At 50.8% G+C, this 23,430-nt stretch overlaps 1 protein-coding gene across 4 annotated transcripts in view; it reads left to right on the top strand.

Annotated features, from left to right (window-relative positions):
• The window catches only part of Ergic1 (endoplasmic reticulum-golgi intermediate compartment 1), a 103,960-nt gene extending 83,964 nt beyond the window's left edge, over window positions 1-19,996 (top strand). For all 4 annotated transcript variants that reach the window (XM_013509355.1, XM_005376342.1, XM_013509359.1 and 1 more), the window contains 3 exons: window positions 1,615-1,715; window positions 4,723-4,845; window positions 18,096-19,996. In XM_013509355.1, coding sequence (XP_013364809.1) covers window positions 1,615-1,715; window positions 4,723-4,845; window positions 18,096-18,203 — 332 coding nt within the window. In that variant the 3' untranslated portion in view covers window positions 18,204-19,996. The remainder of the gene's footprint in view (window positions 1-1,614; window positions 1,716-4,722; window positions 4,846-18,095) is intronic.
• The last annotated feature ends 3,434 nt before the right edge of the window (window positions 19,997-23,430 follow it).

Here is a 23,430-nt window from a genome sequence, read left to right on the forward strand (position 1 = left end):
AGAGGAAATGAAACAACTCCACGGCGCTTCCGTTCTGCATCATGGACTTAAAATGTTCATGACGTCCAATCCTTTAAAAAAGTTACAGTATGATCCTACTAGGGGAAAACATGACCATATGTATAAACATATGTCTGGCAGTTTATAGTAAGAATGTGAACTAATTTTCTGGGGGTGGTAGGTTTAAACGTGCTATTTATTTTTCCCTTTGAGACTACCTGTGTTTTGCACAAATGCTAACAAAAATATCGCAGGTGTGACTCTGGTAAGGCAGTCGCTCGTTCACCCATTTCTTCGAGTTTTGGCCCCGTGTGATGGGCACTGTGTGTTAAGTGCCGTCTTTGCACTTGTGGTGGAAATGCAGAGGTGGAGCCCTACCCCAGGCCCATTGACTGGGGCTTCACAGGGATGAAGGAGAGCCAGGGCCTGCCTTTTAGCCACAGATAACCCTAGTGCTCTGACCTCTGGATCAAACCTGAGCCTGTGTGTCTCCGGGGCTCAGCTTAGAGGCTACAGCACCACTCCCAGGTTTTTGAGGCATCAGCGCAATTCCAGAAGCCCTGTCTGTTCCTTAAGAGATGCAGTAGAGGAGGAAGAGGCAGGAGGGAGCATGTCAGGGCCAGGTCTGTTCTTCCCACCCCCACCCCGCTTAAGGATGAGTCCAAGAACAGCACTGACTCAATGATGAGACCAGGATTAGAACCCACAGGGCTAAACTTTTTATTTTCACTCTGTGCTCCCCAACCCAAGCTCCTAGAAGACAATAAGCAGCGGGTCCTTGAGCCTCTGCCAGCAGCCCAGCAGGCCTAAGGGAATCCGTACCTGTCCTGGGTGGGCGCCGGCAGCTGTGCGCCAGCCACTCGCAGCCCAGTGCTTGGTTCTGGTTACCTCATCGTTATCAGCAGCTGATTCATCTCTTCTCCCATTCATGCTTTGTCCAGTCATCCTCCCATCCGTTCATTCATCCAGTAAGCATTTGCCACCGTCCCTGCCGTACCAGGCCCTGTGCAGGGCTCTGGGGACAGCAGGGTGAGTCAGGCAGGAATGGTGCTGGCGCTCAGCGCCCCAGTCCTGGCTGGATGGAAAGGAAGAGGGTGAAAGAGAATTATGCTGGAGTACTGCAGGGGAGGTGAGGGAGACCCCATCTCCCGTTCACTGACACAGGGAAAGAAGCCAATCCGTTCTTCATAGATGCGTTTTTTCCTGGTTGCTGCATTCTTTCTTCTTAAAACTGAAACCCAGCTTGTTTTGAAAAGTAAAACGATTCAAACCAATAGCTGCAGTGAAATGAGATCTTTCTCAAATCCTGCTTGCTCCCTAGAGACCAGAGATGCTCAGAGCTCCCTGGAGATTATTCTAGGTAATTCTGGTGCATACACTCAGGACAGTGCTGCCCGGGTCTATAACCTGGCACCTCCAGGGACTGTCCCCTCCGGCACCGACTCTCATGGCTGCCTGGCTGATGGACGTTTGGGTTGGTGCCATCGTTTTCATAGCACGGACAGTGGTACGGAGGAGAGGGACTGTCTGGTGGTGGAATGAGAAAGGACCCCCTTACCAAGGGGGGAGGGTTTGGGATGTGACCCGCTTCATCCTGCTGTGTCCTCCCCGCAGCCCTCGCCTCCCACGACTATATCCTGAAGATCGTGCCCACGGTTTACGAAGACAAGAGCGGCAAGCAGCGCTACTCCTACCAGTACACGGTGGCCAACAAGGTGCGTGGGCAATGGCTGGCTAGCGGTGTGAAACTGCGCCCTCTGCTGGTGATGAGCGGTAGTGACAGGCAGCTACGCCCCAGCCTGTTTCTGCTGCTGCCGTTTTGGCCTCTCTCCTGAGTGGGCTTGTCTCGCCTGGCTGGTCCTCTGGATGAAGATGAAAGGCCCAGTCCTTGCCACGTGGCAGTCTCAGCGTCCATGGGAGAAAAGCTAACCAGGATGTGATGATCTGTTGAGAAAGGGCAGGGAGAGGCTTTCGCCAGAGGGCTCAGGGTTGCAAATGCCTCACAGGACCTACATCAGTCCAGGTCCTTCAGACTCAGACCTAGATTAATCACGTGACAGATGCTCTTGGGACATAAGCACTTCATCCAAAATCAGGAGGTTGGTGGGGGCTGGGGATTTAGCTCAGCGGCACAGCACCTGCCTGGCAAGCACAAGGTCGTGAGTTCGATTCCTGGTACCGGAAAAAAAAACAAAAACAAAAACAAACAAACAAAAAAAAAAAATCAGGAGGTTGAAAAATAAAATAAAAAAACAAAATCAGGAGGTTGGTGAATCACTCCAGCACAGCTATGGATTAATAGGTGATGAACATCAGGGTCAGCCCAGCACCCCAACACTCAAACTCCTGGAGTCATGAAGGCAGGTCTTGGTGGGAAGCAGAGGGTGATCAGAGCCAATGGAATGGAAAGACCTAGCAGTGGGGATTTTCAGGCAGAGATGGCCTCAGGCTTCTGCAGAGATGACCCTGCTGATGGCACATGGATGCTTGAAGCCTATTGGCTGAAACGGCTCCCCTAGACCCAATAAGTGGGCTTTTCCCCATCAGCACCAGCACTTGCCGTTTTCTTCTGTCCCGAGGCTGCCCAAGCCCACTATTTAGCTCAGTTAACTAGAATAAGAGGAGCAACAGCTGCATTTATTGAGGACTTCCTATAGGGTACACATGCTGAGCTCTCTGCCTCTAACATCTTTCTCAATCATTATGATAGCTCTGACACTGGGAGTGTTGTCCCCATTTTATAGATTCCATCAAGGCACTGAGCTTGTAGACCTATAAGGTGGCCAAGTGAGGATGAGGGCCAGGTTCCCCTTGGGCTCCAGAGCCTAGTCTCAGTTGCATCACCCACTCCATCTGACCGTGAATCTGTCCACCCAAAAGCTACTCTCTGTCATGACTTGGGGCCCCTCTGTTGTGATCCATCCTGGGTTAATGTTGCAATGTGTCTCTTCAAGGGCAATGCTGTTTCTTTTTTCACTATATCATGGAGGATACCTATCTTAGTCCATTTTCAGTAGCTGTAATAAAATACTCAAGACCAAGTGACTGATGAAGTACAGAAGTTTCTGTGGCTCATGGTCAGGGAGGCTGGAGGCCCAGTCGGGCCTTGGTGTTGCAGCACAGCAGGTCAAGTCAGAGCAAGGTGCCTGCTTGAGTCTTAGGCACTGATGCCATCCCGGCAGTCCCACCTTCATGACCTCATCTAACCCCACTTACCTTCCAAAGGCCCCTTCTCCAGATGCCGCTGTCACTTGCCTTTGGGGGCTGCATTTGGACTGAAGCAGCTTCTTGTCACGCTGCAGTGCTGACAGCAGCCAGCTGCCATGACACAGATGTGTTCTGGCCGGAAAGAACATGAGCTCTGGACCAGATCGGGCCCCAGCTCAGTCATCGCTAGCTCCATGACCCCAGGCACATCACACAGCACCTCAGTTTACTCACCTTTAAACTGCTGCTGGCACCCCCCTCATAAGACTGCTGTCAAATGAGGCGGTGATGTTTAAAACGCTTAGCCCGCAAGGTACCCGCTGCTGCTGTTTTTCTTCCTCCCTGTTCCTCAGCTCTGGGCCATGAGCCAGCCTGTCACCCTGCCCTATCAGCTCTCTCTGAAGAAAGCTGATCTTTCACGGGTGCAGCTCCTTCCCCGAGGCCGGGACAGGCTGCTCAGCTTCTCTGTGGCTTTGGCCCTGGCCTCTGCTGTGAGTGGAGCTGGCCCCCAGCAGGGAGGTCAGGACTCCAGGGCTGCTGAAGCCGGACACTCGGGGGTGGGGTGCCCCGTGTCAGTCTCGGTTTATGGTAAACAAGTGAGAACAGTCGCTGCTGCTTAGCTAGTGTAGCGCACTTGCCCCGCCTGCGCAAGGCCCTGGGCTCCACCCCTAGAGCCACAAAAATTTTTTTAAATTTTAAAACGTGAGCCTAGACCAGAGGTGTTCTGCACCCTAAAGCGCCCACATCGCAGGGATTCTGTGGCTCCTCCTCCCAGCCCCCTTTGCCGTGAGGCGGGGAAGCCAAAGCTTGAGCTGCATCTTGAGCCCCTGCTGTGTGTGTTCTCAGGAAGCCTCTGGCAGGGCCCGGCCTGCCTTCCAGTTCTGTGTGCTGTCCCTCTTCCAGCGGTGCTGGCTTGCTCCCGTGCGGCCTCGGTGCTCTTCACACTCACGCACATGCACACACATAAACACACGCTCCCCGTGTGTGGCTCAGAGTGTTCCCTCCTTGACAAGGCTTCCAGATTCCCCTGGGGAGAACTGGCCACTCGTTCTCAGCTCCTGTCCCTCTGTCCCACATGCATAAGGTTGGACTGTGACTTTTCTGGGGAAGGGGCTTCCTCGCCCCAGGGACCCCAGCAGGCAGCACAGCAGAGGAGCTCAGCAGACCAGTGCTAAGCAAATAAATGAACTTGGCATGGCCCCGGGGAAATGCGCTTTTACTCATGACTGAGCCCAAGATGACACTTTCCCTTGCACATCTCTGCTTTCGTTTGTATTTTGATTCCGGTGCTGCCTCCAGGTCACGTGGTCCATTTCCCAGTGGCTGAAGGGGTGAAGGATGTCTCCCCAGGTGTTACCCTCCCAGATGCTGAGGCAGGCAAAGGGATGTGGGAGGGAGTGGAGCCCGGCTCTGTGCAGAGAGATGGGGAAGGCCCTTCCTCCAGGGCTGCTCTGTGACGCCACGAGACCTGGTCTGTGCTTCTGATTCTCACAGCGCCCCCTTCTCCTACCCCAGGAGTACGTCGCCTACAGTCACACGGGCCGCATCATCCCTGCCATCTGGTTCCGCTATGACCTCAGCCCCATCACGGTGAAGTACACGGAGAGAAGGCAGCCGCTGTACAGGTTCATCACCACGGTGAGTGGCCGGGCTGCCCGTGCCGGCCGTGGCTCCTGCCCCCGCAGCCTCCGGCTCCAGCTGGACACAGGAGGCTTCGACCCAGGGAAGCTGAGAAATGTTGTGTGAAACGCACTGGTGTCCATGGCGTGCCGCCTGGAGAATGTTTTCCAGGGCCACTGCCACTGAGTCCTTCACTTCCTAAAACAAACCTCCATATGGCTGCAGGAGAGGCTGATGATTTTCTCCACTTTTTATTTTTATGCAAATTATTATTGGTAGCATTCATGCCTTATTTCCAGGAATAACTGCTCTTTGGGTGGAATTTTCTTCTTTCTTTTCTCTTGCCAAAGTACTTCTACTTTTCTCTCTCTTTTTGCTGTTATCTCTACCTTATCCAGTTTCCTCTGGGGCAGCTTCAAGCTGTTGTCAGTTTCCTCTTATGCTGATTTTTTTCTATCAAGTGTACAGTTTCCTGGGGTCTCATACAAAATGTCCTTGGGGCAGAGCAGGAGGTCCTAGTGTCCTGCTTCAGCTAAGAGGGTCAGGAGATATTGGGTAAACTAGAGTCAACTAAGGTGGAGAACATGGGTGATTGTTCCCACCTCACAGATTTGCAAACTGAGGCCTAAATTTAAATATAGCACAGGGAAGCCCTTAAGCATTTATATTTCTTCAAATTTTTTTTTTTTTTTTTTGGAGAGACAGACTTTTGCTGTGTTTCCCAGGTTGGGTCTGAACTCCTGGACTCAAGTTATCCTCCTGCCTCAGCCTCCTGAGTAGCTGAGGTTACAGGTGCCTGCCAGTGTACCTGGCTTCATACACATAGTAATGGTTTAAGATCAGGAATCTTCTCCTGGCTTTTTCATTTCCTGCTGTGACTAGCTCTGCATGAGTCAAAACCGTACAGAACAACAGCACTAAAATTGAGTGGAGGGACCCCAGGCAAGGCTGGATCCAGCCACAAACATTGTCAGGAGGAGGGTGCTCTCAATCTTGATTTGCCTTCCTCTGCCCTGGCTTCATTCTCAAAGAGAATTTTCCAGAAGGAATCACCTCTTTCTCACTACTCCCAGCCCAGACCCCAGAGAGGGGAGTGCTCTCATGGACCCAGCTCCGGTCCGGTGCCGTTCCCTTGTTGGAGAATGGAGTTGGTGGCCGGGCCTAGGTCCTATGCCTTTCCAGACCTGAGCACAAAGATTGTGAGCGATGGGGCTCCCCAAGGGAAAATTCAGGGGCCAGGTACTGGGGGAGGGAGAGGGAATGCGGGGAGGCGGAACGGTCAGATCTTCATCTTCTAACCATGATGTGGATCGTGGAGGGCAAGGAGAGGGGGTCTGCAGAAGGTGCAGAGGTGCCCGCTGTGGCAGGTCTAACGAAGGACGGACCCCAGTCAGGGCGAGGCGAGCCACTGACCTGAGAGCGGAGGTTCCACGGAGCCACAGGAAAGAGATGACCAAACCCTTCGTGGCCCCTTTTCTTTCTCTTGCCCGCTCTGGCCAGCAGGCTGCCCGCTTTCTCTGCCCCGTCCACTCCATTCAAGTGTGGGCCAAAGAAGCTCTGGGCTTGTGGGCTGTTCCGCTGCAGGGAACCTGTGACATCGTTAGCCTGATGGTGTTTCTGAAAGGCCCAGGCCACCATCTTGGTTGCCACAGCAACCATGAGGTCAGTGCTGCTGAGTGAGCCACCGGGCTGTCCCTGGCAGATGGCATCATTGTGTGGCTTCAAAGGCCCTTGTCACAGGGCAGCAGGTGTGAGGATGACGCCTGCTCTCAGACACACACACACACACACACACACACACACACAGGAGCGCGCAGGGCGGGTGGGACTGGGAGGGAAGTGGAGGCACCTGCTGTGATGTCCCTTTCTCTCTTTCAAAGTCAAACACTTGCGTGCGAAGCCTCCCACCTCCAAGTGGGGCCTCTGCAAATAGCCCCTCAGAGAGCTGCTGGTGAAGAGGGGCTTAGGCCAGGGTGTTGTCATTGGCGGCTTCGGGGCTGCAGTAGCAGCTGCGGGCGGCAGGCGTGAGGGGAGGGGAGTGGCAGCCTGGCCCCGGGTGCTTTTCTAAGCACCAAGTCCCTGGCTTTCCAGGCTGCCCCCCCATCCTAGCCTCCAGGTTCTGCTTGTCTGCTAAGGACCTGCTAATCCTGGGCCCCGTCTCTCCTCCTGAAAGTCTTCACCAGGGCTGCTTAAAGCTCTTCTCTTGGGCCTTCACCTGGCTGAGACCTACGCGCTGCACTCCCGCAGGAACTTCCAGCCCAAAGGGAAAACACAGATTAAGTACAGCAACACACAGGTGTCCCCTCCTACACACCCACATTTGTCCCCTGCCCACCACTTGCTCAGACTCCCTTTTTGAGATTGCCTTCAAGTGGGTTGTGGTGACAGATCGGAGGGCTCCAGGGCCGTCCGCTCTCTTTCCTTGCTTGGCTGACGTTATTTTGGAGGTAACACCCAGACGTCATAATGTTGCAAGTTGGGCCGGTGCGGCTATGACCATTGCAGCCCACCGAAAAGTACCAGATGCTGACGCCGTGCTCCCATCCGGTGCAGCTCAGAGCCCAGCACTCCTTTAATGCACGTATGGGGATGGTTTGGTAGAGACAGAGAAAAGTGGGTGTACGACAGGAACAGGCAGGAGGCGGGCAGTAGCCGTGGCCACTGCGCGGCAGGCGGAGGAGGCGGGGACCCAGGGAGCGGGTGTAGGGCTTGAGGAGAGAAGACGCGGGATGTCAGCAGGGGCATCCGGGGTCGACCCCAGTCTGTCGGCCGCCGAGCCCACGCTGATCGAGATACTGCTTTTCTGCCAACCAAAATAAAACTGAACCAGAATAGACAGACGCTGGTTGGACCCGGGCCAGTCCTAACTGTGACCTCAGTTTTCCCACTTGCAAAGTGGGAAGTCGTACAGGCCTGTGAGGGGATTAAACAGGGTAGAAGTGTGGAATAGCAAGGTGCTTGAGCCTAGCATTCTTGAAGAGCTGTGCAGGGTGTGTGAGTGAGGTGGTGGTCAGGACCCTTGGAAAGGGGCAGCATTGCTCTGGCGGGCCCTGCCCGTCCGTGTTCCTCTCCACGGCCCTCCCCGTCCCGTCCTCACCTGCAAGAGTCCCCCAACCTTTAGATCGCACTGCAGAGTTATGCGCCCTGGTGATGACCTCCAGGTCTGATTGACCTCCGTCTCCGACTCCCAGCACAGGGACTGCACTGCACACGGTGTCACAAATGTACAGTGCGGGGCTGCTCAAGGAAGCGATCCTGAGCTACCCTCATTAAACACCAGGCAGTTTTACAGCTACCCCTTTACCTTCCCAGTAGCCCTGCGGTAGAGGACACTGTTCATGTTTTATCTATGAATTCAGCCAAGGCTCAGCAAGGTGAACAAGCTCATCTGTGACTGCGCAAGCAGCAAGGCTGGGATTTGACCCCCACGCCTGTCTCTGCAGCATTCCTTTGCCACCTCCACCTCTGCCTTCTAAAACAAGGGCTCTTGAACTGGACCTTGTGACACACACCTCTAATCCCAGCCACTCTGGACGCTGAAGCAGGAAGATCACAAGTTCAAGGCCAGCCTGTGCAACTTAGTGAGACCCTGCCTCAAAATAAAATAAAAAGGGGATGGTCATGTAGCTCAGTGGTGGAGTACTGCCTAGTATGGTGTGGGCCCTGCGATCAATTCCCACTACTCAGAAACAAAAACAAAAACAACAAAATGAAGACTCAGATTTCATGAACAAAACCCAGATTGCAAGGGAAATATTACAAAGACTCAAGAAATGGGATCTCACCTTATTAATAAACTTTTGCACAACAAAAGAAATCTCTAATAGAATGAAAAGACAACCCAGAGTGGGAAAAAATTTTAGCCAGTTGTCCCTCAGACAAAGGACTTCTATCTAGAACATAAAAAAACTGAAAAAAATCAGATCCCCCAAATTCAAAGACTCAATCCAAAAATGGGCATCTGAGATGAGTACACACTTTTCAGATGAAGAAATACAAATGGCAAATAAATACATGAAAAATGTTCAACATCATTAGTCATTTAAGAGATGCAAATTAAAACAACACTGAGATTCCATCTCACCCCAGAAACAATGGGTATCATCAGAAAATCAATAACAAATGGTAGTGGGGCAGTGGGGAAGATGGAACCCTTCTCCACTGTTGATGGGAGTGTAGATTGGTACAACCACTGTGAAAATCAGTGAAAATCAGAGATTCCTTTAAAAACTAGGATTAGCAGTCCTAGATATTCTCCTTTTGGATATGTTCCCAGAAGAATTAAAAACATCATACCACAGTGATATATGTGCACCCATGTTTATAGCAGCACAATTTGTAATAGCTAAGTCTGGAAACAACCCAAATGCCCATCAACTGAGGAATGGATAAAAAAGATGTGGTATTTTTACAGAATGGAGTACTACTCACCCATAAAAAAGATAAACTTGAGACTTTTATAAGTAAATGGATGCAACTTGGGACCATACTCATAAGTGAATAAATTTGACCCATATGTGTAAACATCATATTGTCTCCCTAGTCTGAGAAGTTGAAAGAATAAATAAGATCCAAAAGGTACAATAGATATTGTGAATTGAGGAGAAACTGTTCAAAAGAAAAAACAAACTGTGATGGAGAAAAAAGGAAAGGAAAGAAGGGAAAAAGAAAAATATATGTTTATATACAAGATAGTTAAGCTAGTTATACAGGTAGTTTCTCTTAGTTCATTGAAAAAAAAATTTGTGTTAATATTGTTTGGACAAGGTATCATAGCTCATACTCTGAATAACAACTACAAAGAAAACAATATGCAATGCATTAACTATTGTAACTCCCCTACTAACCTGTTTTGAAACTGTTTTATTGTTGTTTTTCTATTTAAAATAAATTTACAAAAAGAGGATTCTTAAGATTAGTGCAGCAAGAGAGTCCCCCAAAGTCACGGAGCCCTTGGTGTAGAACACCAGGGTCATTGATACAGTAACTTCCAACCTGGGACAGAAATACTGTAACAGGAAGCAGAGCTGTTGTGAGCATATATGCTAGGATAACAGCCCCACAGACCATAACAGTGAAGCCAGCTGTCCACCCAACGCTGTCTGGCTGACATTATGCAAGTTTTCCTGCCCGTATCTGAGTCTCTTTGGTTCTGTTTGGATTTCTGCGTGCATTTCCTGTAAACAGAAGGCAGCAAGAAGAGAGCACCAGGGTGGTGTTAAGAATTGATTAGGAACAGAGTTAAAACTTAAGAGTGTGCCGGGCATGGTGGCGCACACCTGTCATCCCAGCACTCGGGAGGCTGAGGCAGGAGTCTTGCCAAGAGTTCGAGGCCAGCCTGGGCTACAAAGTGAGTTCAAGTCCAGCCTGAACTGAATAATGAAACCCTGTCTCAAAAAGACCAAAACAAACCCGAGAGGGAAGGCTGGGTGAGTGCAGCGGTAGAGTGTGTGCTCACCGTGTGTGGCCCTCGCCTGAGGTCATTCCCCAGCGCAAAAACAAAATCCGGGAGGTTTTACCCTCTAGGGCTGTGTGAGCCAAGAGAAGGCCATCTGCTGCTGCACTAGGGTGGAGGAGGCAGCCTTCAAGGCCCCCTAGGGACAGCCCGGTTCTCTCGCTCTACGTCTCTCTCTTCCCGCCTGTGAGCTCCGAGAGAGCTGAGTCTCGGTCATCCCTACTGCAGGCCTGGCGCAGCCGAGGCAGATCATACACGGGTGTTAAACGACAAGCGAACACTTGAGGGGTGCACCCTCGGGCCGCCCATCTGCAGCAGTTTCTGTTACCTGAGGAGCAGAGCAAAACTGAAATGACAAGCGTGGTGATTCAGATCCGGAAATGTGCAAAACTCTTCATTCAGATCCTTCTGGGGCATCTGAGCTAAACTAGCTCTGCTGGAAGGTTGTATACTGGGGACACATTGATCCGGCTGGGTCTGAGCACGGCCGGAGTTCCGGAGCTTGTGGTTCTAAGGCGGGAGCTGAGGCAGAGAATGACTAAAAGATAAAGTGGGTTCTGTTTACTGAGGCTTTTTTTTTGTACTGAGGATTGAAAGTAGGAGGTTCTAACACTCAGCTACCTCCCCAGCCCATTTTATTTTAAGAAAGGGTCTTGCTAAGTGACCCAGGCTGGCCTGGAACTTACAGCTTCCAAAGTAGGTAGGATTACAGGCATGCGCCACCACAACCTGCTATACGGCTTGTTTTGAAAGGTACACCCTTCTTATTTCATAGGCTTTGCAGGTGGGGATTCTTTATTTCAGGATAGTTGATATGTAAACTTCTTCCTAACAAAATCAAGCAAATGATTATACTTAGAAGCTCTCTGTCCATGAAGATAGGCGCTGGGGGCAGGCAGTAGGTTGGGAGCAAGAAAAGGTCACCTAACAGAAAAGCAGACCCTCGTAGCTCCCAAGCCTGGATTCTGGAGGCCTGTGCTCCCTTGGTAGCTGTGTGACCTTGTGCAAGTCCTTTCCTCTCTGAGTCTCTGTCTCCTCATGTGTGAAACAGAGGTCACCCGGCAGTCAAAGGATTGAGTGAGAAGGCAGAAAAAAGTGCCGTCTCAGGCCCCACACAGTAGGTGCTCAACCAAGGTGGACGGTGTTTGGGGTGGAGCACGGTGTTTGAAGTCTCGAAAGTGGCCGAGAGGGGCCCCACTGTCCCCTAGGCCCTGGGCCAGGCCGGCAGGGTGAGGGGTCTGGCAGGCGTGACAGAGCTGGGCAGGACCACCACACCCAGTCTTCTGCCTCCCTTGAGGTCTCAGGGCCCCGTCACCAGCTTCCCTCCACAGCAGCCCCCACCCGGCCGCCACGACTTGGGTGTTCTCATCCGTGGCTCCAGTCTGTCTGGCTCCTCTGGCGGCAACTGATGGGGCTCCGATTCATTATTTATTTCCTCTGGGGAGGCCTTTTCCACAAACTCTGAGAGCCACACTTACTGGACGGGGAGAGTGGATGAGCGGTTCCTGGACACTTTGGGGTCACTCAGGCCGCTGGACGTCAGCTGCCCACCTCCCTCACAATGGGCCCCATTTCATAGATGAGAGAAACTGAGGCTCAGGGGCATTAAACTGGCTGAGCCGGGGCAGGGCCTCGGACTGGGCCTGCACCCTAGAACATCCCTCCTGCTCGGCAGTGGTGACTGGTGGGCTGGGGGCGTGAATTGGGAAGGTGTCGGTGCTGGTGGAAAAGCACAGGAATTCAGCTCTCCAGCCAGTGTGGTTAGAAGACATACCTTCCACACTGCAAGGACCTGAGGCTGGGCTCAGAGCCGGGCGCTTGCTTATCATGGTTGAGGCCCTGGGTTCCATACCCCACATCGCAAAAAAAGAAAAGAGAAAAAAACGCAGAAAACAAATAAGCTGACTACACCCCGGTCACAGTAGAAGCTTGGGAAGCTGTAGACGCTCAGGAAGGAAGTCACTGGGTAAGAGCAGAGGAGCATTATGGATGATTTCTGGGGAGCAGGTGAGTGCATATCGCAGACTCACTGGGGCCTGAGGATCGTGCTTGTTTTTGTTTCTGGGGCTGCTGACCAGAGTAGGGTTGCAGGTGCCGGGTGAGGGGGCTGTGTAGCTCAGCAGCTCTGTCCCTGCCCCAGCGCAGCGCCCTTGGGCCTGGCGGGGAGTGACAGTAGCATGGCAGTGGCAGGCGACCGGGGAACAGGCGTTCACATGTGCACACATGCCACAGACACTGTCGCTGGAGTCCTGCGGAGTGAGTCAAGTCCTGCCAGACTGCAAAGCGGGGCCCCAGATGGAGCCCCCAGGCACAGGCCCAGAGTCTGAGATCAGGTGGAGCGAGGGTGGTGCCTGCCACCCTCCTGGACATCCTCTCCGCCGCAGCCTGTGATGTGAGTCACCCCTGCCCTGCCCTGGCCTGGGGACTCTGCTCCCAGCCGGAGGCAGAGGCAGTCATTCATGTATTCCTTCACTCGGTCACCTACTCGGCCGCTCCTGTCCGGCCCTCTCCCTCCTGTCCCCTTTGCTTCCTCGGTGTACCCGACTGCAGGTCCCTTATTTCTGTTCCTCTCTCCCTGGGCCATTCTGAGAAGTGAGAGTACAAGCCGTAAGCCTGATTTGGGCAGAGATGAGCGGGGCCACCGACTAGTCAAAAAATGGACAACCTCTGGCCTGAGGGGCCTTGCCCTGGACCAAGGGTCCTTCTCACCGACCCTCTCAGGCACTGGCCTGAGAACAGTTCCTGTCTGGGCCTCTGGGCTGCTGTCTCACCTCAGAGGGCCCTCAGAGTACTTGGGCACAGGGCAGCTGCAAAGAACCTTGCTGTCCTCTCCCTCCATGAATTGACTTGTCCCTGGCTTAAAGCGCCAGGAAGAGAATGGAAATTCAGACCCAAAGTCCTGTCTGGGAAATAAGTGCTAGTTTCCTCATTTTTCTGATTAAAGTGAATCTTGAGTTTAGAAAATGTGAGATCTTAGCAACAAGGCTAGAACCTTCTGGTCAACTGAAGGAACAGATTAGGTTCTGGGCATGGGGGTGCATACCTGTAATCACAGCACTCTGAAAAGCTGACGCAGGAGCGTCACGAGTTCAAGCTCAGCCTGGGCAACTGAGTGACTTAGCCAGCCCCTGTCTTAACGTTAAAAAATTAGCATTAAAAAAGATCTGGGGATGTTGCTCAGTGTGAAGGCCCTGGGTTCAATCTCCGGTACCACAAAAATAATAAAATTTAAAAGATAAGATTAGGTGTCATTTACTGAGCACCTACTAAGTGCTGGGCACTTCAGAGGTATTTTCTGCAGATTGACAATTAGCAAGGCAAGAGTGGTTTTTCCATCTTATCGATGAAGACGCTCGAGCCTCAAAAAGCTGTCCCATGGCCAGAGTTTGTAAATAAATGACAGCTACAACTCAGCCCCAAAGCCTGGCTTCTCTGGCTGTCACTGCAGGGAAGGCCCCAGCGGACTCCCCAGGCCTCACCTCCCACCCACTCTGGTCACTGACAGCAAGCAGGTGCAGCCCTCCCTGCCTTGTCCTCTGTACCCCCAGAGAAAGCCCTGATTCTCCTGGCCCTTCTGTGTGCATGAAGGGCTAGAGACTGGAAACTGTGTCTGTTTTCTGTCCTTTTTTGGGAGGGGAGAGGTGCCGAGGTTTGAATCTAGTACCTTCACACTAAGTTAATACGCAGAGCATTTTTTATTTCGAGACAGGGTCTAAGTTACTAAGTTGCCCAGGTTGAGTCACTAAGTGGCTCGCACTTGGAATCCTCCTGCCTCAGCCTTCCAGCTGTCTAGTTCCATTCCTTCCTGTTCCCTTGGACCTTATCCCCAGGTCAGGCAGACACTGAGTTGCCACATTCCATTTTGCCAGCAGCACCCCTACCTTATCTTCACTCCGTCTGGGCATCCTTCCGATGAAGACCATGGCCTCTGATCACACCCAGTCTGCACATTCGCTCCCACATCATCCACGCACAAGTGTGACAAGCTGTCATCCTGCCACCTCCATGCACAGCTCAGCTCCAGGGGCAAGCACAGCCCCAGTACAGCCTGGTAGCTCAGTGTCCCCACTTCAGACACCGGAATAGTGGCCTTTTCAGGATGTGGCACAGTCATAACCAGCTGCTCCCCCAGGTGAGTCCAGGTGCAGCAACACCTGTCTTCCTCTACGTCACATCCAGGGAGCACCCAGAACCCTCTCCCTGGGGCCCTGCTGCACCCATGCAGGTCACTGCCTATGCATGTACACATATCAGGGAGGCCCAAGCAACTTAAAGGGAAAATACAGTGGTCCCCTTATCCACCAAGCTGCTTTCTGCAATTTTCGATATTCATGGCCATCTGGTGTAAGCTTTTTATTTATTTATTTGTTGTGACAGTAATGGGGACTAAGGCCTTGTGCCTGCTAGACAAGTGCCCTACCACTGAGCTAGACTCAGCCCCCAGCCTGAAAATGTTACAAGGAAAATTTCAGGAATAAAGAGTTGGTGAATTTTCAGATAATTTTTACCTATAGTGCATTGTTGTAATTGTTCCGTTTCATTATTAGTTATCATTAGCATCTTACTGTGCCTATTTCATACACTAGACTTTTTCGCAGGTGTTATATGTAGGGAAAAAAGTACAGTTGGGTACCACCCATGAGTTTTCACTCCCACTGCAGGTCTTAGAACATACCCCCTGAGGATCGGAGGACTGTGGCCATGAAGGCAGGGGGCCCTGCCAGTGGGGGCAGGCTTATGGATTTCTCTCAGTTTTAGGGACCCCCAGAATGTGCCAGGAGTCCCACCACCCACAGCTTCTCAGGCCGCTGGAGCTCAGCCCCTTCAGAGATGCAGCATGCTGGGGGACGTGGCTGAGGGGAGCGACGTCAGTACACACACAGTGCTCACTGCAAGGTCTCCCTCACTCTGTGACTGGACCAGCTGATTAGCAGCTTCCATGCTCCCTGGGCCTCAGTTTCCCCACAGGCTGCACTGTCTCAGGTACCCCAGTGTGTGTGTTTTCTCCCTGCACCCTGGGCCAGCCCAGTGAAAGGAGGCTTCAGACTGGGTGCCAGGTGTATGTGAGTCACAGACACCCGGGTTCCAAATTGTGTGTAGATGAACACAGATGTGTTTGTGTGTATGTGTGGTTATTTTTTATTTTTTGCTCCATTGCGCTTAAGTCATATTTTCCTATCCTCTGATCCAAGCTCTAAAAGCATTTTGTGGTATAAAATCTCCCATCATTTGATCCCCTCGACCGAAATAAACCAGCTCCCCTGGCGTCATCTTCCCTGAAAAGTGCCCGTGCGTCATGCTCTGAGGCTGGCAGGGAGAGGCCTTGCCCGCTTCAAAACACTTCATCATAATCCCTCCAGCACAGCCAGTCCTCTTCACTCCCTGGAGGGCGACTTCGGTTTCTTGGGCTGTTATTACTGGAATGCCAGCTGCTCCACTTACAACCGTCCATACAGAATTGCTCTGTCTAAGCAGAGGCTGCCTTGCAAGCCTCTGCTTAGCTCATCTCATGGAAATATCATTTAAAAAATAAATGCCAGTTCCATCTGCCCTTCCCTCCTGCCTCTGCTGTGTCTCCGGCCCTCCCACCCCTTGGCACTGATTGATCTATTCCAGCACTGCCGTGTCCCAGAGTCCTGCAGTGGTTGCTTGTCAGTAGCTGGCCATCCACCCACTGTGCCTCTGGGGCCGCCCAAGTATTCGTTGGCCTCTTGTGAGTTGTATGAGCATTTAAATGCGCCTTTAATATGTGGCATGGGGAAAAGAATGGTAGCTCTGGAGCCACACGCATATAGCTCAGCCACACACTCTCTGCAGCCTCGGGCAGGCATGGGTGTATCAGTGAAGAGAAACATCCCCCACGAGGGTACAAAGCCCCTGCTGTATATGGAGTTATGGGTGGAATTAGTACTTAGGAAGTTGGTGCTCAAGGAAAAAGACATTTCAGATTTTCTTGCAAGCAGTTTATGGACTTATTTTGCCTCCCATTATTCATGTTTTGGTTCTTACAAGTCAGAGAAAGTTTATAAGTTGGGCATTGTAGTGCATGCCTGTAATCCCAGCACTCTGGAAAGCTGAGGCAGGAGAATTGCAAGTTTGAGTTCCTCAACTTATTATGGGGTTACTTCCCAATAAACTTCCCACTGGAAAGTTGACAGTGTTACACATCAACAGCACCTTTAGTACAGCAAACCTAGCCAATACAGTAGCTTCGCCCCGCATGCCTTCAGCATCTCAGAGCACTTGTATTAGCCCATAGTTGGGCAAAGCCATCGCGCGCAAAGTATTTTATAACAAAGTATTGGAATATCTCACAGAACATACTGAATACTGCCCTGAAAGTGAAAAATAGACGGGTTGAATGGCCTCACTTTCACACTCCAGTAAGCGATCACAAGTCAAGCCACCCTAAGCCCAGGAGCACACATAGTTCAATTAGGTGGGGCATTTCATTTTAGGAATCTGCAGGAGGGTGTCATATTAGGAGCCCCAGTCTGGCCACTTGCTGTGGCATTGGATACGCGATTCAGGGTCTCTGTCCCTCTGTTCCCTTAGCTGTGCAGTGGTATAAGAGCAGTATCAGCGTCCTAGGTTGACCTGGGGGCTCATTGAGTAATGGGCCTGAAGTGTATCAAACGAGCCCCGGCACAGAGACGGCGCTTCCACTGGAAATATTGGCTGTTCTGCTCTAGTTACTATTATATGGCAGAAGCTTTTGAAGTATAGACTTACAGGCCATTTTTGTCATCTCCTCCTTCTACAGCTGTTCTCAGCAGGGGTGATCTTGAGCTCCCAGGGACATGTAGCAATGTTGGGAGACCTTTTGGTTGCCCCAACTAGGGGGAGAGTATGGTACCGGCATCTCACAAGTAGAGACCACACACACTGCTAACCATCCTCCAAGAGACAGGATGCAGCCCTTCCACTGAGGAATTGTTTGCTCCCAAAAGAGAGAGTTCTGTTAGAAACCCTGCCTAAGGCACTAGGGATGCCTCTCAGTGCTAGAGTACTGGCCTAGTATGCTCAAGGCCCTGGGTTTCCTCCCTAGCACTGCCAAAAAAAAAAAAAAGTAAGCCGGAAACTTTGTCCTTATGTAAGTTTTCTAATCACTGTAGAGTGCTTTGGGTGCTTGCTTTGTTGTTTTTTTTTGCAGCTATTAGCATGATTATTAGCTTACTAGCCATCCCACTGACACAAGGCAAGCTCCTGAGAGCGGGAGATTTCTTTCTAGCTCCAGTTCCTCCAGGCCAGTGCCACCCATTCAGCCCGCTGCAGATCTCAGCCACAAGCAGCAGCGGATCTGTCAGACCTGCCTTCAAGTCCTAGGACCGTCACTTCCTGGCTCTATATGACTTTGGGCACTGCCTTTTCAGACTCACCATTCTTTCAGTTTGAAAATGGGAACCTACAGAGCCCATAAAGTTAGAGTAGATGTTAAAAACATAGGCTCCAAGGTCAAGGTACACCTGGATTTAAGTCATAGCTCTGCCACTTACTTCATCAACTTTGGGCAGTAGTGGCCAAGCCTCAGTTTCCTCACTGTGAAGTTGGTCTAATAATCTCCCTCCTCCCTCAGAGGATCCATATGGAAATTAAAGGAGCCGAAGGCGGTGATTATTACTCTAATTATTCATCATCCAGCAGTGGTTTTCTTGGAGCCCTGAGTGTGTGTGGACCACGGGCCAAGCACAGTGGCCGTCGTGGAGCAGTTTGACCGCACTAGCGGTGCTCGACATCTGCTGGTGTGAAGGGGTCTGCCTGGTGCTTCCTCCAGCACTGACCTCTGACACTACCTTGCCCTGCCCTCTTTCAGATCTGTGCCATCATCGGCGGGACCTTCACCGTCGCCGGCATTCTGGACTCGTGCATCTTCACAGCCTCCGAGGCCTGGAAAAAGATCCAGCTGGGCAAGATGCATTGACATCCTCCCTGGTCCAGTGGCCAAGGACCAGGGAACCAGCAGCTCTGCCTCCAGCACCCTGTCTGTCTCTGGCCCAGGATCTGGCTGCATCCCAAAGTGTGTGTGGGAGGTGGGGGGAAAGGTGGGGGGGGTGGCTCAACCTTTCAGGGCTACCTCTCTTCCCCATGTTTAATTTGAGTTAAATAACACTGGCTGGAGTTCTGATATTCCTTTCCCTCAGGAGCTCCAAGAGGAGAGTCAGGCAAGAGGTCTGCTCTAGGAATGTTGCAGGCCATTCCTGGAAGGGCTGTAGTCTCTTCCTTCTTAGGGAGCAGCCCAGAGTCCTTGTTGACCAGCTGTCAGCCAGGCTTTGACAATCCTGCAGTGTCTCCCCTACCCCATGTGGACAGACTAATCACGTGGTTTCTCCTCCGGGTGGTCAGTGTGGGCTCTCTATGCTGGGACCAGGCTGCCCAAAGGTACTCCTACCTGGAGGCTTCAGTGCAACCTTCCCACACAAGGCGCTGAGGTTTGACATTGTAGCTGGAACTCTCGCTTCCACCCCATCCATCCCTGGCCAGGCCTTATAGCCCTCGTCCCTACCCCTGTTTAGATCTTCCCAGAAGCAGGGGCCCAGTTGCTTGGGTGATCTGCCCCGGATGACAGGGTGGGTCACAGATTCCTGTCTTGTCCTCGTTCTTCTGAACAACCCCATCAGTGTTCCTCGGCTGTCATGCTGTGTGACACTGACATTTTTGGGGGGAAAGAAAGGCTCTGTTGGGTCCTGCTGAGGCAGGGAGCGGAAGTCAGATGACTGGGAAGTCATCCTTGGAGGACCAGATAGATGTGGATTGTCTGCTTATGTCCACAAGGCAACTATCCTTCCCTGTAACCCACCAGTAATCATGTCTCAGCCTCCTCGAGGCAGCCATCATTGGCTCTAAGGCCTTAGCTGGGGGAACAAAGTGGACCAGCCCTTCTCCCTTTGGGTCTCCCGCTCCAAAGCTCCCCTTCCAGACCCAGCACTTGGACCTCTGCAGCTCAGTGTGGCCCAGGTCCCATTGAGTTCCCCTGCTGGCTGACCACACGCCACATTCCCAGCCCCTGGGGTGGTGGACTCCAGTGTCTCCCTACTTGCTGCTGAGGGGGGTTCCTACCCCACTGCTCCCTCTCATTCTTCCCTTTGTGTTCTGAAAGGGAAGGGCAGTGGTCCAGGCAAGAATTCCACCCAGGGAATTTTAGCTATGCTCTCTTGTCCCAGGGAGAGAGCCCTGCCCCTGTTTTTCATTTATATCAAGATTGTTTGCATACTTTTGTAATGAGGGGGAGTTTCCAGTAGAAGGATTTTTTAAATTATCTATATAGGATAGCTCAAGTCTCTGCCATTTGTAAATCTTGGCTCTGATTCCAATTAGCAAAGCTGTCCCTTTTGCATATGAGTTGACTAATGTGTATATAAACTGCCATTGGTTATTTCTGGTATCTGTCGTCACTTGGACAGATTTTTTTAAAATTCTGTTCCCCAGTTACCGAAAGGAGTCCGTTTGCTGTGTGAATATGTGCGCCTGTAGAGGATGACAGGGTGGGGTGGGGGCGGAAATGTGTGGCATGCACATGAGTTGAAATCCCACGTTCATAAATTGAAAAAAAAAAAAAAAACAAACAAACTCTTGAGGACATGGGGGATGTCAGTTTCCTATGGAAGAGACACCTCTGAGCTATTATTCTTACAAACAAAATCTCCAGGGGAAAAAATGTTTTAGTCCTTCCTCCAGGTTTAAATAGATTATTAAAATGCTGATTTTCAGAAGTAATGCTGTGTGATTGATTCTTTCTGCCTTGGTTGTGGCTGGGTAGCTGGGAGGCTAGAATCAGAGTCAGAATGGAAGTTAGTTCTAGAAGACAGAATTGGAAATGTTGAAAATAAGATCTGTTGGAAACCAGGAGAGCTATGTAGGATACTTAACTCTTCCGGATCATTGACCCTTGAGAAATTCCAGTGTTTGTCCTGGGCAGGGCAGGAAAGGTTCGAGAGAAGGGGCTTATTGTGAACAAGTTTGACCGTTGGCCACCCCCCACCACCCTGCAACTACATATGTCAGTAAAGAGGACGAATCATGATATCATTGTAGGGGAGGCAGCTCTGCAATGCTAGACACCTAGACTCCAGATACTTTAGGACCCAAGCTGTGTTTAAATATTTATCAGAAACAAAAGAATCTTATCTCTCGTTTATGCTTAAGTACCAGCTCCTCCTGGTGATGGGGATGGAACCCAGGGCCTCAAGCATGCTAGGCAAGCACTGTACCACTGAGCCTCGTCCTTAGCCCACTGACTCAAATATGTGCAGCTATGTTCTGTGTTGGGCGTTCATTCCAGTGCAGAACAATAAAGCCGGACAGGAGGGGGTGGGGTGGGGTGGATTCATGGAGATAAACAGAAAGTCAGAATATGTTAACATTTAATATCCCTGCAGAATGTTCCTGGGCCTGCTGCTTTCTGGCTGTGGAGGTTCAGTCTGGCCCCTTAACCTCTTAGGGCCTGTTTCTCTGAAGTGGAAATGGGGACAGTGAAACAACTACATCCTGAGATCGCTGTGATCTACCACTGAATCGTTAAATGTGATTTTAATTACACAAGTAATACATGTGCATAGCCTGCTGGAGGAAAATCAGAGAATACCATAAAGTTCAAAGAAAAGAAAAATTAAGGTCACCCATAGCCCAGTAAACAGAGGTAGTCATTAACATTAAGGACGCCTTTCTGTAAACAAAATAGTTCACAGAACTATTCATACTGTTCATACTATTTGGTAGTTTCCTTTTTTCTGTGATTAATAAACATCTTCCTAGGTTAATAAACATGGAATTTCCCCATCTGCTCTTTCTGGTGGGGATGTAACCCAGGGGCTCAAACATGCTAGGTATGCACACTACCACTGAGCCACATCCCCAGCCCAGAATCTCATTATTATCTTTCTTTGCTGCAAGATAAACAGCTGGGTGTGGTGGTGCATGCCTGTAATACCTGCACTCAGGAGGCTGAGGCAGGAGAATCCTCAGTTTGAGGACAGCCCAAACACCCTCACCCATAGTGAGACCCTATCTCAAAAGATAAAAAAATAATAATAATAATAATAACCATAGTGAGCATCTAATGGTAAAACATGTTTATCCTTTGCTTCCTCTCATTCAGACCCTTAATTTTCTCACTTTCTGTAATGGAAGTTATTCACAGTGCTTTTTAACGGATGAAATGAGGTAATGTTTGTAAACCGGCGAGCACCATAACTGACAGTAAATCCATAGCCTTTTGAGATTAGCTATCCTTATTCCTTATTCACCATTCAACAAATAATTTCTCCCATTCATTAAGCTTTTACTGTGTGCCAGTCATTGTGCTAAGGGTTCATTTAATCCTGACACCAAACTGTTGAGGTATTATCATTATTCCCATTACTCAGATGTGGAAAGGGAGTGATCACAAGACTAAAGATCTTACTCAAAGCTACAGAACCAGGAAGTAGTAAAGAGCCAGAGCCCAAGCAGGTCTTATGCTAAGTCTCACACAATTCCCCACCACTGCCTCAGGGATGTAAAATTATGCAGTGGGCATTTACTCTGTGTTAGGTGTGGGTCTTCTAAACCAGTCCTTGTGCACAAAGGGCATGAGGCATGCAGCAAGGTGAGTGGAAGGAGGAGCAGTTAAGTGAAAAGAGTGAACTTGGGAAGGGATGGGTCTGTGAGGGCTGTTCTGGAAGGGAAAACCTCTGACTGCTCTATGCACTGTGCACCTGGTCTTGCTAACAGCACCTGCCCCCGAGCTGCGGATGAAAAGTGACTCCTGACTCAGAGGGTCTGAAATAAAACCTAAAATAAGACCAACCGAGATGCCCGCTTGACGAGGAGTACTGATAAATACGTGTGTTTAGCAATTTCACCACCACCGCCAGGGGACGCTAATAAGCCCGAAGAGCGTACAGGATCAGCCTGAACGTGGCTGCTCGACTTTGGACACCTTTCTTTCTGAATTCTGGGGTCCCCTTCTGCTAAAGGATTACTACATACTCATCTCTGGCATCTGACACAAAGTAAGAGCTCCACAGACATGGAGTGAATGGCTGAACCGGAAGGCTAGAGATAAGAAATGAATGAAGGCTTTGAACCTTGCACAGAATGAGTCCTTGGGTCCCTAACTTGAGAGCAGAGGAGGCTCAAAGCCTTTGCCCTCCCTCTGAGCCTAGGTTGGGGCGCCTCGGGCGATGGCTGTCTCCTGCACTGCGCTGCCGGACCAAAGACTTTACGCCCCGGGGTCCACAGGGTGTCTCGCCCTGAGGAGTAGTGGGGTGGCGCCCCCTCCTTCACAGGCGGGGAGCTGAGCTCCCGGACTGGCGTGGCGCGGGGCGGGGCTGAAGGCCCGAGATGGGCGTGGCGCGGCTTGTGTGTGGGGCCTGGCGAGAGGGCAAGACGATGGCCGGAGTCCCAGGGAAGTAACCGGTCCTCTTCCAAAGCTCTCGCAGTTTAAAATTAAGAAAAAAAAAAAAAAAAAGAAGTAGATAGAGGTCAGAATAAGAATAAAGCCACTGAAGTACCAGCCTGGTGGGCCAGCGATGCACACTTTATGAGAACCAATGAGGGGGCGGGAATATAGCTCAGTGGCACAAGTGCCTGCCTGGCAAGTGCAAGGTCCTGAGTTCGATTCCCAGTACCAAAAAAAAAAAAAAAAAAAAGCCCTGAGAACCAATGGGAAGAAGTCCGAGCCGCTGGAACCTATTCCCTATGAATTTATGGCCTAACAGATACAAAACAAAAACAAATCTCTAAACTGGGTGTAGTGGCACACTCCTGTAATCCTAGTACTCGGGGAGGCTGAGACAGAAGGACTGCAAGCTTGACTCAACCTGGGTAATTTAATAATTTAGATAGACACTGGGTCTCCCTGTGTAGCCAGGTTGGCCTTGAGCTCGCAGCGAAACTCTTCAGCCTCCTGAGTACTGGAATTACAGGTGTGCACCACCATGCCCAGCTAGAGATACCTGTTTCAAAATATAAAATAAGTAAAGAGGCTGGAGGTGTAGCTCAATACCAAGGCCCTGGTTTCAATCCCTAATACCAGGAGGGAAAAAAACAAAAAGACCTCTGGACTGTGAATATATTTCTCTTAATTGAATGCAAGTGCTGTGTCCTTTCCCCCTAAAAAATACTTTTTTTTTTAAGAGTAAAAGAAGGTTAACATAATAATGGGGGGG

Source organism: Chinchilla lanigera, unplaced genomic scaffold (assembly GCF_000276665.1).
Source record: "Chinchilla lanigera isolate Chin_1 unplaced genomic scaffold, ChiLan1.0 scaffold00007, whole genome shotgun sequence".
Lineage (NCBI taxonomy): Eukaryota > Metazoa > Chordata > Mammalia > Rodentia > Chinchillidae > Chinchilla > Chinchilla lanigera.